This window comes from Colius striatus, chromosome 27 (genome assembly GCF_028858725.1).
Source record: "Colius striatus isolate bColStr4 chromosome 27, bColStr4.1.hap1, whole genome shotgun sequence".
NCBI classification, from domain to species: domain Eukaryota; kingdom Metazoa; phylum Chordata; class Aves; order Coliiformes; family Coliidae; genus Colius; species Colius striatus.
In genome coordinates, this window is record NC_084785.1 from 2045070 (window position 1) to 2058022 (window position 12953).

Here is a 12953-nt window from a genome sequence, read left to right on the forward strand (position 1 = left end):
GACCCCTTTCTCCTCCCCACCCCCCGTGTAGGGCCCTGCACAGCTGAAGCTGTGACTCCTTTCTTCTCCTCCAGGCTCTCTGAGCAGCACAGACAAGGCAGAGCAGAAGATGGTGGACATAGCAGAGCAGCTGGGCCTCAGCTGGGCTGGTGAGTCCATACCCCATGGCTCTGAGGGTGCACAACACTCAGCTGGAAACGTGCTGCAGGCTGTAGTGAACATGCTTTACACCATCCAGGGAGCTGGGTCCCAATGCAGTTAGTACATGGATGGTCTGCACTAGCTCCTAAACTGTGTGCATGGACCATGGCCCCGAGATGAACCTTCTTGCAGCTGTGTGGGCACTCACACATACACAGACACCGGGCCAGGGGGGTTGCTCTGAGCTGGATGCCTTGCTGTTGTTCTCAGAGGCTTGGCATTGCAGCCACACACTTGGGCTTCTTGTTAGCATGAGACACTGCTGTGCTGCTCACAGCCAGCCTGGGCAGAGGGTGTCCAGCCCTGCCCTGTCCCAGCTCCTGCTTCTGTGCAGGCTGCTGTGCTGGGTCTGCCCGATCCCCTCCCAAGGTCACGAGCTGGCAGCAGGTTCTGGAGGGGGCGATGCTGAGATGTGGCTGTGTCCCGCAGAGCTGGCACGTGAGCTGCAGTTTGGGGTGGATGACATCAACAGGATACGTGTGGAGAACCCCAACTCCCTGCTGGAGCAGAGCATGCCTTACTCAACCTCTGGGTCAGCCGCGAGGGCAAGGACGTCAAGAGTGAGTATATGGGGTTGTCGTGTTCCCGCAGAGCAGCGAGTGCCCGCCCAGGGGGTCACTGCCTGCATCACACCGCTGGCTCCTGCCCTCCTGGGGGGGGTTCCTGGGCCATGGTTGTGTGCCCCCAGTCACCAGTTTGCTTCCCCTCTGCAGTGGAGAGTCTGTACACGGCGCTGAGGAACATCGACCGCGGCGAGATCGTCAGCGCGCTGGAGGGCAGCGGGAGGCAGAGCCGGCAGCTGAAGGGCAGCTGGCGCTACTCGGACAGGGATTACTCCCTCTCGCCCTCCCAGATGAATGGTGAGCCCTGGCTTCTGGCAGGGACTGCAGGAGGGTCCTGTGTGGGGGTGACAGAGCAGGGCTGGTGTCTTGCCTGAGCCTCTTCACCGGGGCTTGTGCTGCAGGAAGCTTGGCCCTGCCATACGGCCTCAGGAGCTCTCCAGGTGGGGTTGCTCATCCCAAAATGCTGTGTGAGCTGAGTGGTGGCCAGGGAGCTGATGGAGCCAGCTCTGGGCCAGGCCTGGGTGTTGGACACAGCATGTGCCACAGGGGAGGGACAGGGCTGTGTGCTGCTGCAGCCCTGCACTGTGGCACTGCCCTGCAGCACTGGCTCATCACTCTCTCCCTCTCTGTGTCTCCCCTTGTTCTGCTCTCTCAAACATGCCACCCACATGCCGTCAGGTGCAGGCACTCTTGTGGGTCACTTCTTGTCACCTCTCTCCTCTGAGCTCATCCTGGCCTCTCCTTCTCTCATCTTCCTCCACTGCCTGTCTCCACTGTCTCCACCTCAGCTGAGCCCTCCAGGAGCCATGTCCTGCTCCAGCAACTGCATGTCACCAGGGATTGCCCCTCTCACGGCTGCCACGCTTGCAGGCAGACACCCCAGCTGCCTCCTCCTGCACTGCCCTGCGCTCCTTCCCTTGCTGGCCCTGCTCTGCTTGCCCCTGGCCAGGCACCCACCCTGGGGAGAGGTTCTGTGCTGGGGCTCCCAGCCATGGCTAGCAATCCCTGGCTGCCTGGGGAGCAGAAGAGGTTCTCTGCTGATCTCTGGCTAGTGGCTCAGAGATGAAAAAGGCTGTGTGGGTGGGAGTGCCTGGCTTGGCTGTCATATATGTTGGTGTGCCTGGGCCCTGGGTTATGAGGACATAACAGCCTCTTGTAGCCCCAGAGACACCAACAGGGTTGTAGAGCCCTGGCTACGTCCCACAGGGCTGTACCACAGCCATCCATCCCTGCTCATGGTACCACCTCCAGCCTGCTCCCCTGTGCTGCAGAGGTGCCTGCCAGACTGGGCCACCTGAACTCCAAGCTGACCATCAGCCAGGCGATGCTGGATGGGGTCTGTGGGCAGGGACCCGGGGGCTGGTGTGGAGCAGAGGAGCACAGAGGTGCTGCAGTGTGGGTGAGGCAGCGTGGGGACAACCAGGCCAGCCCTCCTGGCAGGGTGAGGACCACCCCAATGCCTGTCCAAACCAGCCCCAGGGCTCCAAGAGGGCAGCACTTGCAGGGTAAAGCAGCAGCTGGCTGTGAGCACAGCTCCAGGGCTCCGTGGCACCGACTGTTGCCATCCTTGGGGCAGGCAGGCAGCCTCCTGGAGGCTTTTATATCCTCCCCACTCCCCTTTCTTGCCCCACGGTGCTTGTGCGTGAGACGGCTGCCGGAGACGTCGCCTCTGTCTGCCCATTCAGGTTACGCTTCGCTGCAGGATGAGCTGCTGTCCCCTGCCTCCCTGCATTACACGCTGCCATCCCCGCTGCGCGCCGACCAGTACTGGAACGAGGTGGCCATCATGGATGCTATCCCCATGGCTGCCACCGAGCAGGACGCCCTGATGGAGATGTCCGACATGCAGGTGTGGTCCTCGGGGCTCACCCCCTCGCTGGTGACTGCTGAGGACTCCTCTCTGGAGTGCAGCAAGGCCGAGGACTCTGATGCCACAAGCGAAGGCCGTTTCCCTGGGCAGCTCCTGGCAGACGCTCATGGCCCTGACCACATGGGCTCAATGGACCTGGTTGAGGATGACACAGTGGACTCAGATGCCATGAATGGCCTGATTGACCTTCTAGAGCAGGAGGAGGGGCAGAGGCCAGAGGGGAAGATGCCAGCCGGTGATCGCCAGCCAGGCACGGGGGAGCAGGACCCGGAGAGTGAAGTCTCTTTTATTTCAGCTCAGCAGAAGGTGCAAGCCAGGATCACAGCATCCCCCAGCGTTAGCCACGTCGTGGAGAAGGGCACAGACAGGTACCACGGCCCGAGGCGCCAGGGTGGCCGTGGGAGGGCGGTGGAAGTGCTTTGCTGGCTATCACCCAGCTGCAGTGATCTCCCAGCTTCGCTTTGCTTCTCTGCTGGTGCCCAGCTCTGGAGCCCGGGCAGAGCAGTGGCTTGGGCAGAGCAGTGGCTTGGGCAGAGCGCCTCGCACCTCGCTGGGGATGCTCTGGGGAGCTCCTTGCAGAGCACCTGGGAGGGTCCCCGGGCAGAGAGCCGAGCCTTTGCATGGAGGTTGTGCTTCCTAGAGCCAGCTGGGGCTGGGCTGCATCCTCCTGCGTTCCCAGCGGCAGCGGCCCCACGGGCTCCCTGGCAGAGCCCGGCGATGCTCTCCAGCGTCGCCCTCGAGCCTGGCAGCGGGGCCGTGGGGCTGTGGGGGCGGGGCAGGGAGCGTGGCAGGGAGGAGGCCCGTGCCCTTCGTGCATCTGCATCTCGTGCTGCTTGTGCCAGGCAGCCGGGAGCCCGGCGGGGTGCAGGCTGTGCCAGCGTGCCTAGGCTGCTGCTCAGGGTGCAGCACTCCACGGCAAAGCTGACTGCCTCTCTCTCTCTGTCTCTCTCTCCCTGTCCCTCTCCGGTGCCCAGGCTGAGGGACTGGAATGCAGAAGGCTCCTTTATCTCCTGCCTACAGGACCTGACAGAGGGCTCCTGGCAGGAGGGGGTGACCCGAAGGCTGCTCCCGACGCACGCCACGGCCTCCGGGGCACAGGGCCAGGAGCAAGAGCAGGTCCTGGCGCCGGCCGGGGAGCTGACGCGGGTCAGCTCCGCAGAGGACAGCGACTGGCAGCCCCAGCACCCCGCGGGCCGCTGGCAGGAGGAGGCACACGGCCGCTTCTTTGGGCAGGTGAGGGTGAGAGCAAGGGGCACCTGGCCCCGCAGGACGTGCAGAGCCGTGCTCAGCCCTTCCCTGAGCGCAGACACGAATCTCCTGCCACGCTTCTTGCCCCTCGGGGTGCCTCTCGGCCCAGAATAGACTCCTGTGCTGGACACCTGAGCTCTCCGTTTATAACCCAGCCAGCCTCCCTGCCTGCTTCCTTATCGAGTATCTGCCCTGGCCGCTGGCCTGACAGCCCGCTGGAGCCACAAATAGAGCTGGTCCGGGGGCAAGGCTGGCTGGTGGGCAGGGAGCCAGCAGGTACAAAGCGAGGGCACTGGTGGCTCGGCCGTGCTGGGGGTGGTCGCTCAGCTCTGCAGCACGGGGGTCTCGCATCACCCACGACACCCCCAAGCCCTGGCTCCAGCCTGAGGCTTCGTTTGCCGTGACACAGAGCTGCGCCCCCCCCGGGCAGCCAGGGCGTTGTGAGCTGATGGCGAGAAGGGGCAGGGGGCTGTCCCGGTCCCCGCCAGCCCGGGGACGGGGGGTTGAGCCGCGGCCCCATCCCGGTGACTGACAGAAGCTGTGAGCTCAGGGGACGCTCCAGCTGCCCGTTCCCTTCGCGGCCGTCTCCCCGCCCACCGCGGCCGGAGCAGATAGGGTTACCGCGATCCCCCCGAGCCAGGCTGCACACTCCCGCCCGGGGAACGGCACGGCGGGGGGAGAGCTTTGCCCACGGAGACAGCGAGCATGGCTGAGCTCTGAGCCCCGCGGCACAGCCCCGAGGGGTCCGCGCTGCCCTCGGCCGAAGATGTGGGCTTTCCTGGCGCAGCTGCTGGTGGCCCTGGTGCTGCTGGCTTTCTTCCTGGTCAGCTGCCAGAACGTCATGCACATCGTCAGGGGCTCCGTGCGCTTCTTGCTCAAACACGCCCACCGCGAGCTGGACAAGGAGCTCGGCGAGAGCCCCGGGCTGGCGGATGACGAGGAGGCTGTTTCCAGCAGAGTCGTCCGCCGGCGGGTGCTGGTGAAGGTAACGAGGCAGGAGCCGAGCGGCCGGCGCCAGGGCTGACAGACAGAGCAGGGACGGGGCAGGGTGGGACGTGCGCTGTTGTGCTGGCAAAGGGGCTCCCCTGACCTCCCCCCCTGAAATGCGCTCGTGTCCCTCCTGTCGCTTGCAGGGGAACGAAGTCCTTCATCTCCCCGGGGAGCAGGTGACTGAGGAGCAGTTCACAGACGATCAAGGCAATATCGTCACCAAGAAGGTGAGTGAGCAAGGGCAACGCTGCAGGCAAGGGGTATTGCCACAGCCTCTCAGCTCTCTCTCCTCTCCCCTCTGCCGGGCTGCTCCGCTCCTCTCTGCAGCCAGGGGCCGGTACAGGGCTCCCTGCCAGACCCTGCACATGAGCCACAGGCTGCACTGCACGGGCAGTTCGGGGCCAGGGGGGAGGCATGGTGGCCCAGGGGCCAGCTGGGGTGCCCAGGGGCCAGCTGTGACGCCTGGTTTGCTGGTGCCCGCAGGTGATCCGGAAGGTGGTTCGTCAGCTGCAGCCCAGTGACACGGATGAGAGGCAGGAGCGAGAGGAGCTGATTCTGGAGGGCTCCCTGCAGGAGCCCCACGAGCTGGAGGTTGAGGATGATCACTTCATGAAATACTCCATCCTGCACCAGGACGGTCTGGGGGCCAAGGTACAATGTGGCTCACAGCCCCCTGCCCGTGGCCAGTGCTGCCTCTGCAGGCTCCACCACCTTCTGTCCTTCCTTCCTTCCTTCCTTCCTTCCTTCCTTCCTTCCTTCCTTCCTTCCTTCCTTCCTTCCTTCCTTCCTTCCTTTTGCCCTGCCCTCCTCTCCTGCTACCCCTCTAAAGCTTCCAGGGGCAGCTCTTGCCCTCTGCGTCAGTCTTCTTGCTCGGTGTCTTCTGCCCACTGACTCTGCCTTTCCCTCTCCTGTCCTCTTCTCTGTGTGTGTCTCTTCACCTGGGTGATGTCCTGCTTCCCGCCCCTGCGGCTTCCTCAGGAGGAGCTGCGAGTGCGTGTCCCGAAACCAGAGGTCTCCGGGGGCAGGATGGGGGCTCAGATAGTGAAACGAGCCAGCCTGAAAAGGGGGAAGCAGTGACCCCTCAAATGGCCTCTTTTGAGGTAACCCCACTTTTGCTCTTCCTTCTGTGCCAGCTCCCCGTGCTGCTGCCTGCACCGAGCTGCTGGTCGTGCCCATCCTCCTGGGGAAGGTCTGGCAGGGCTGTGCTCATCTCAGCCTGCAGAGAGGGGTTGCTGTGCTGGAGCAACGTGCTGAGGGTGGGCAGCAGCGTGTCCCTGCTGCAAACCCACTCCTGGGCCCAGAGTGCAGCTGCAGTCACAGCATCCTGGCTGTTTGGGGGAGTGATCCCCAGCTCTAGGGCCACACATCCTTCTGGATCTGCTGGCTTACAGCAGAGGGATAATCTTTGTCCAAAACCACTCCAAGGAGCAGACAGCGTTTGGCCCCGGGGTCTGGGGAGAGCTGTTCCCTTCCTGCACAGCCCTGGTGGCCCTGCCTCCGCTTCCCACGCTGGGAGCCAGAGGAGGAGGGCAGTGAGCGCTACGGGGCCATGGCTGTGCCTCTGTGCCAGCAGTGCCTCTGCTGGCAGCACTCCTGTGCCACTGCCAGCCACGCATCGTGGCACGAGAGGGCAGCAGTGAGGGCTGCTGAAGCTCCCATGGCCAGGAAAGGGGGTGCAGGCCATGGCTGCTGCACAGCCAGGAGTAGAGATGCAGGAACATCACCCTGTAGGGGAGTGATGGCAGGGGATCAGTTGTTAGCCCAGGACACTTCTTCCATGGATCCCCAGTCATCCCCTGGGTTCTGTGCATTCCCTTCTCCCTCTGCCTTCCCTGTGAGGTGGGATTAGGCCAGGCTGAAGGCAGGGTGCTTGGCACAGCACACTGGGAGCCAGCTGCATCATTGTTCTCTGCACACTGGCTGCACTGGGGGAAGGTGCAGGGCTCTGCCTGAGCCTGGGAGCAGGGGGTTGGTCCTGTGGCCTCTGCTGTACGTGCATGGCTGTGTCTATCTGTCCTCCCTCTCCCTCACCCCTCCACACTGTTAGTGGGTGCATGACAAGCAAGAGGCTCAAGCTTGTGCAGACCCCGGCCCTACAGCAGCCTCCTGCCCTGCTCCCTGGGTGGTCTCTGGCTCAGCCTGTCTCTGGGACACTGCTCCTGCTGCTGTGCTCTGGCTGTGTCCTGCAGTGTGTGAAGGTGGCTTGGGGTGTGCAGCAGGAGTGTGCAGCAGGAGTGTGCAGGCTCTTCCCCTGCTGCTGTGAGACTGAGGTGCAGTCAGTCGCCCTCCTTGTGGCTGGGATCTCAGGGCTGGCCTCCTCTGATCCTACAGCAGCCCTCTCAGCTCCTTCCCAGGGCCACATTGCCTTTGGTGCAGCTCAGCTCCTGCCTGTTGCTGCTCTGCAGCTGGGGCAGCACCATCAGTGCCATCACACCATTGCTGCTGATCCCTGCAGGGCTCTGTCATTGCCTCTCAGACACCCCCCCCCAAAGTCTGACTTGGTAGCTGGGCAGGATGAGTGCAGGTGGGACAAGCACAGGGTGCAGGGCTGCCACGTTACCTGCCTGTAACCCCAGCTCTGTGTCTCTGCAGGATCTCACCTCGACACCAAACCACTGAACTCCACACACGTTCTGACACAGACCTGAGGAGAGAGGCGAGCAGAGAGCGGAGGGGAGCAAGGGCTGGCTGTACATGTTTCTATAGGCTAATGGCATGATTTCTGTATGAGACAAATACTTTACCGTCCTATCCGCATGACTGACTGACTGCAAGACGCATGAGCTACAGAACTTCCAACCGACTGACGGAGGGGCCGCCCCCAGCCCCTGCCCCGCGGCTGCTCGGAGCCCAGGCGACAGCAGCACGCACCCGGGACACCCTCGCAGCTCCTGGAGGAGGCAAGAGCAGGACTGGCAGGAAAAGGAGAGGGAAGGAGCCTCCATCCTCACACCATTCACGTGTGTAAGTGCATCGCCGTGCAAGAGGGAAGCTGGGGCTGCACGGCACAGCTCACCGCGGGAGGAGGAGGAGGAGGAGGAGGAGGAGCCTGACCCCGCACTGCTGCTGCTCCGCTCGCTTCTCATCCCTCTCCGTGAGTGTTGGGTTCTGGGGAAGGGCAGCAGTTGTCAGGGATGGGGGTGTGTGAGAGGAGGGTTTTGAGGGGGCAGAGGGGCTGGTGCAGGGCTGCCTTTCCTCTCCCCAGCACGTCTCCTGCCAGGGCAGGGCTCTGGGCTGAGCACTGAGCTCGTTGCTTGTGTTGAAAGTGTAAACTGTACAGCAATCAGCCTTGTGTATATGAACCAATAAATACTATGCAAACCCCTAGGGACACTCTAGCAGTATGTACAAAGCACTAACAGCTCTGCTCCCAAATACCTCTTCAGGCTGCAGAACGGGCAATACCTTTGGAGTAGGTGAGCAGCTCTGGTGGCTGGAGCTAGGGGGCTGCAGGAGTGCAAGGGCAGCAGCCAGCCCCTGCCCTGTGCCCCTGCGCTGCTCCCGGTCCCTTCCTGGCCTGAAGAGAGGGGGCCCAGAGGTGCAGTCCCAGGGGTGTGAGCCCTGCTTGGTGTTGGCCCCAGCTGAGGGGAAGCTGCAGGCCTGCGCTGGGGAGCTCGGGGCCGGGCAGTGAGGCAGAGCAGGGGCCGCCTGTGCCGCACAGGGGGCTGGGCCCTGCTCTACTCAGCACAATATCTGCTCAGGAGATGAGCCAGGGGCTGGCGGGACGCAGCAGCAGCCCTGCACCACGCACCCCACGCAAGGGCTTTGCAGGGTCCCCCGGGCCTCCCTGCGAGGGCACAGCCCCGTGCCCCCGGGGATGCCGACCCTGCCAGGACCAACCCCAGAGCCATGGGGGGCTGCTCCTCTGAGCCTGTGCTTGTGCTTCAGCAGCTGCAATGCCTGGAGCCGGGGAGCCAGCCACGGGGCAGCTCTGAGGGACACAGTAGGTTGAATCTGCCGAACTCCCCGGCCCCAGGAGGGCAGGATGGGTGTAGTGGCAGTAGGTCCCCTGTCTCTGACTCTGCCCTGTACCTAACCACTGTGGGGGCCTGGCATTTGTAGCACAGTGGGGACTCCCCCTGCTCTTCCAGCCAGAGGTGGCCGTGGGGCTCGTTTTGCGGGGCCTGAGCTCGCTCTCTGCAGCCAGGAGCCCACCTCCAGCATCAGGGCCCCGGCAGGACAGCCCCTGGCTCCCCCCTCCAGTCAGGGAGGATCCTCTACAGTGAAGCAAAACGACCCAGCTTAGCCTCGGAGAGCAAAGCAACTCCCTTTCCCCACCCACTCCCTCCCCCCCAAAAACGGAGCCATAGAGGCACAGCCCCTCCCCGAGCCGCCCTCGCTGTGTCCCCTGAGCTCCCACCGCGCCAGCTCAGCCCGTAGCATCACCGTAGCCTCGTGTGTGGGTCCCGTGCTTTGGCCTTGTGCGCGCCGTAGGGAATGTGCTGTGCTGCAACCGTGCCAGGCACCTGCAGTGACGCTGCTTCGCGCTCGGATCGCTCGTAGGGCTGGTAGGAGGAGGCTGCACCCGACCTTGAGCCTAGAGAATGCTGCAGTCTGCACACTTAGAAGCTTTTTAGAAGTTTTAAAGATTACTTTTATTTCCTTTTTTTAATTGTTATGGAAACAAGCCTTTTGGATCTCCCTGTCTTAGTCCCTGATGTATAGATCGTTTCCCTGTACACTAGCTATCAGACTATGAATTAATAAAGAAACCAACACAGGCTGTGGCTCGTCTCTGCTTTCCCAGGGGTGTGGGGCGAGGCCGGGGGGGGATCCCCTGTGCAGTGCTGGGGGGTGGCAGCAGCTTGGCAGAGGCCAAAGGGTGCAGGAACCAGCATCTCTCAGGCTCGCTCTGACCGCAGCAAGACCGAAGCGGCCCCGAGCTGCTGCTGGGGTGGGTGGGAGGGGGAGGTGAGAGCGGGGAGGGGGGCGAGGGAAGCCGAAAGCACCAGCCCCGGAGTCCCGGCTCGGGGCGCTCTGTCTCGGCCCCGCCGCATCCCGACCGCGCTGTTCAGTGTCCGCCTCGCCCCGCTCCGCTCCGGTCCCGCATCCCGGCGTCATGCCCTGGCCCCGCAGCCCACCGCGTCCCCACGGATCCTGTCCGCTCCCGCCTCGTCCAGCTCCGCGTGCCGGTCCGGTCCGGTCCGGTCCCGTCCATCCCATCCCGTCCCGGTCCCGTCCCGTCCCGTCCCGTCCCGTCCCGTCCCGTCCGGTCCCGCCCGTCCCGTCCCGTCCCGTCCATCCCGTCCCGTCCCGTCCCGTTCCGTTCCGTCCCGTCCAGCCCATCCCGTCCCGTCCCGTCCCGTCCCGTCCCGTCCCGTCCCGTCCCGTCCATCCCGTCCCGTCCCGTTCCGTCCCGTCCCGTCCCGTCCAGCCCATCACGTCCCGTCCCGCCTGTCCCGTCCGGTCCCCCGGCGCTGTCCAGCCCATCCCGTCCCGTCCCGTCCCGTCCAGCCCATCCCGTCCCGTCCCGTCCCGCCTGTCCCGTCCGGTCCCCCGGCGCTGTCCAGCCCATCCCGTCCCATCCCGTCCCTCCTGTCCCGTTCCGTCCGGTTCCCCGGCGCTGTCCAGCCCATCCCGTCCCGTCCCGTCCCGCCTGTCCCGTCCCGTCCCGTCCCCCGGCGCTGTCCAGCCCATCCCGTCCCATCCCGTCCCGCCTGTCCCGTCTGGTCCCCCGGCGCTGTCCAGCCCATCCCGTCCCGTCCCGTCCCGCCTGTCCCGTCCCGTCCCCCGGCGCTGTCCAGCCCAGCCCAGCCCATCCCATCCCGTCCCGTCCCGTCCCGTCCCGTCCGGTCCGGTCCCCCGGCGCTGTCCAGCGCTCGCCGCCGCGTCCCCCCGCCGCCGCCTTTCAAAGCGCAATTTGTCTGCGCGGCGCCAATCCCGCTCCATCCTTCGCGTCTTAGCCAATAGCGGCCGAGGCCGCAGAGACTCTCAGCCAATGAGAGCGCCTCCTGCGGCCTCCCGGCCAATGGGAGCGCTGTATTCTAATGAGGCGGCTCTTTATCAGAGAAATGTTGGCGCTGCCCCAGCCCGAGGTGAGGGGCCGGTGCCGGTGCCACCTGCGGCCGGGTCAGCCGGGGCCGCCGCCCGGGCCCTGCCCGCGGCCTCGCTCCCGCCCACGCAGCGGCCCCTTGGCCACCCGGCCGAGGGTCCCGGCGGCCGCCCGGGTGTCCTGTGGGCTGGTAGCGATGGGACGGCCGTCGGAGCCCCGGGGAACCGGGCTGTGAGAGCCGTCTCGGCGCTGGAGCCATGGACACCAACCTGCCGGGCACCTTCCTGCTCAACGGGCCGTCGCTGGGCGCCTTCCCCGAGGCCAAGGCGCCCGTCTGCCAGTACTCGGTGCAGAGCTCGTTCTACAAGCTGGGCCCCCCCGGGCTGGGCTCGCAGCTGCCCGCCGGCACCCCGCACGGCATCTCGGACATCCTGGGCCGCCCCGCCGGCAGCGGGCTCCTCCCCGGCTACCCGCACGCCGCGGCCTTCAACGGACTGAGCTCCCCGGGCGTCTATTACGGGCCGCAGGTGGGGACCCTCCCCAAGGCCGGGAGCGAGTTCGTGGCCCGGGGCCGGAGCTGCTGGGCTGAGGCGGCCCCGGAGTGGCGCGGGGCCCGGCAGTGCGGCGGCCGTAAGTACAGCGGGGCCGGGGCTGCAGGGGGAGCGGCGGGTGCCTCGGGAGCCCCGACCCCTCGGCACGTGGGGCGGCTGCAGCGCCCTGCTCCAGGCACGGCCGGTGCCCTGCGGGCTGTCCCGGGGCAGGGCGAGCGGCCGCAGGGCCGGACCTCCACCTGCCGCAGAGTTTTGGGCTCTTGGCACAAGCCACAGCCCCCAGAGCCCGTGTGCTGCACATCCCCCGTCCCTCGGGGCTGGCACCTGATGGAGAGCTGGTGGGGGCTGCACAGCGTGTGGCTGTGGTGCGGGAGGGATGGGGGAACCTGCTCATGGGGATCCCGGGAAGCTCTGGGTGCAGCTGCGGCTCCTTTCTCCTCTGCTGACCCTTCCCCTCAGCACCAACGGAGGGTGCCCAGCGTGGCTCTGGCTGTCTGGGGCCCACGCAGAGGCCAGCTCAGCTCTCCTGGCACAAGGCTGAGGCTTTGAAGCAAGAACACAGTTTGAGTTTGGAGGGGAGACAGCAGGCAGGGTCTGGCTGTGTGCTGAGGGCCGGTGGGTGCGCTGGGGCCGTGCTCAGGGAGAGGGGAGCTGCCCAGAGCCATGCCCTGCGCTGCACCCAGCGCTCACCCACCTCCCTCCTCCTCGTCCCACAGCTCCTGCTCACTTGGCCGACAGCCTCCACAAGAAGAAGCACACGCGCCCGACCTTCACAGGGCACCAGATCTTCGCTCTGGAGAAGACTTTTGAGCAGACCAAGTACCTGGCGGGTCCGGAGAGGGCACGTCTGGCCTATTCCCTGGGCATGAGCGAGTCGCAGGTGAAGGTGAGTGTTGGTGCCCGGGGCCGGGGGCTGCAGGGCACGGCGGCTGCTTAACCCAGGGGCTGCAGGTCTGGTTCCAGAACCGACGGACCAAGTGGAGGAAGAAGAGCGCCCTGGAGCCTTCCTCATCCTCCCAGCGGGCGGGAGGCTCTGGGGGAGAGCGGGCGGCCTCCGAGGCCGAGGACGACGAGTACAACAAACCGCTGGACCCCGACTCGGATGACGAGAAGATCCGGCTGCTGCTGAGGAAGCACCGTGCGGCCTTCTCGGTGCTGGGCTTGGGCACACACAGCGGCTGAGCCCCCCAGGCAGCCCCCCAGCTCCTGGGGCTGATGGCTGCCGGGGCTGGGAGCAGCAGCCTGGGCACATGAAATAAAGATCCCGGCCCCAGCCCGTCCCTGTTTCGTGGGCGCGTGGTCCCGAGTGGCCCCTCTGGGGCAGGGGCTGCTGCCAGGCAGGGGAAGGGGCTGTGGCTGTGGTGCTGTGTGTGAGGGGAAGACCCCAGGAGGGGGGCCCTGAGCAGCTTTCCCCGGGGCTGGGTGTGTGCTGGTGCCAAAGTCGCTCCCTGGGGCCTCTCGTGGGAACCCTCTGAGCAGCAAATAAATGTCATTTATCTTGACGGTGTGAGCGAGAGCCCATTGAGCTGCCAGCCCTG

General features: G+C 65.4%; 2 protein-coding genes across 2 annotated transcripts in view; both read left to right on the plus strand.

Moving 5' to 3' along the window:
* The window catches only part of ANK1 (ankyrin 1), a 33298-nt gene extending 23705 nt beyond the window's left edge, over positions 1-9593 (plus strand). The window contains 9 exon segments of the mRNA XM_062015972.1: positions 75-149; positions 631-711; positions 714-761; positions 915-1061; positions 2450-3002; positions 3609-3867; positions 5016-5099; positions 5356-5523; positions 7465-9593. Coding sequence (XP_061871956.1) covers positions 75-149; positions 631-711; positions 714-761; positions 915-1061; positions 2450-3002; positions 3609-3867; positions 5016-5099; positions 5356-5523; positions 7465-7491 — 1442 coding nt within the window. The 3' untranslated portion in view covers positions 7492-9593.
* Positions 9594-11121: 1528 nt separating this feature from the next.
* Positions 11122-12917, plus strand: NKX6-3 (NK6 homeobox 3). Its single transcript, XM_062015894.1, has 3 exons — positions 11122-11494; positions 12132-12301; positions 12367-12917. Exons 1-3 carry the CDS (start codon positions 11122-11124, stop codon positions 12595-12597), a joined length of 774 nt encoding a protein of 257 aa, XP_061871878.1. The 3' UTR covers positions 12598-12917.
* Positions 12918-12953: the final 36 nt, after the last annotated feature.

Bases quoted from the DNA above. Each gene is read 5' to 3' on its own strand.
- NKX6-3 (XM_062015894.1), top strand. From the start codon at position 11,122: ATGGACACCAACCTGCCGGGCACCTTCCTGCTCAACGGGCCGTCGCTG. The intron at 11,495-12,131 runs GTAAGTACAGCG...CTCGTCCCACAG, and splicing joins GGCCCGGCAGTGCGGCGGCC to CTCCTGCTCACTTGGCCGAC. The intron at 12,302-12,366 runs GTGAGTGTTGGT...CAGGGGCTGCAG, and splicing joins TGAGCGAGTCGCAGGTGAAG to GTCTGGTTCCAGAACCGACG.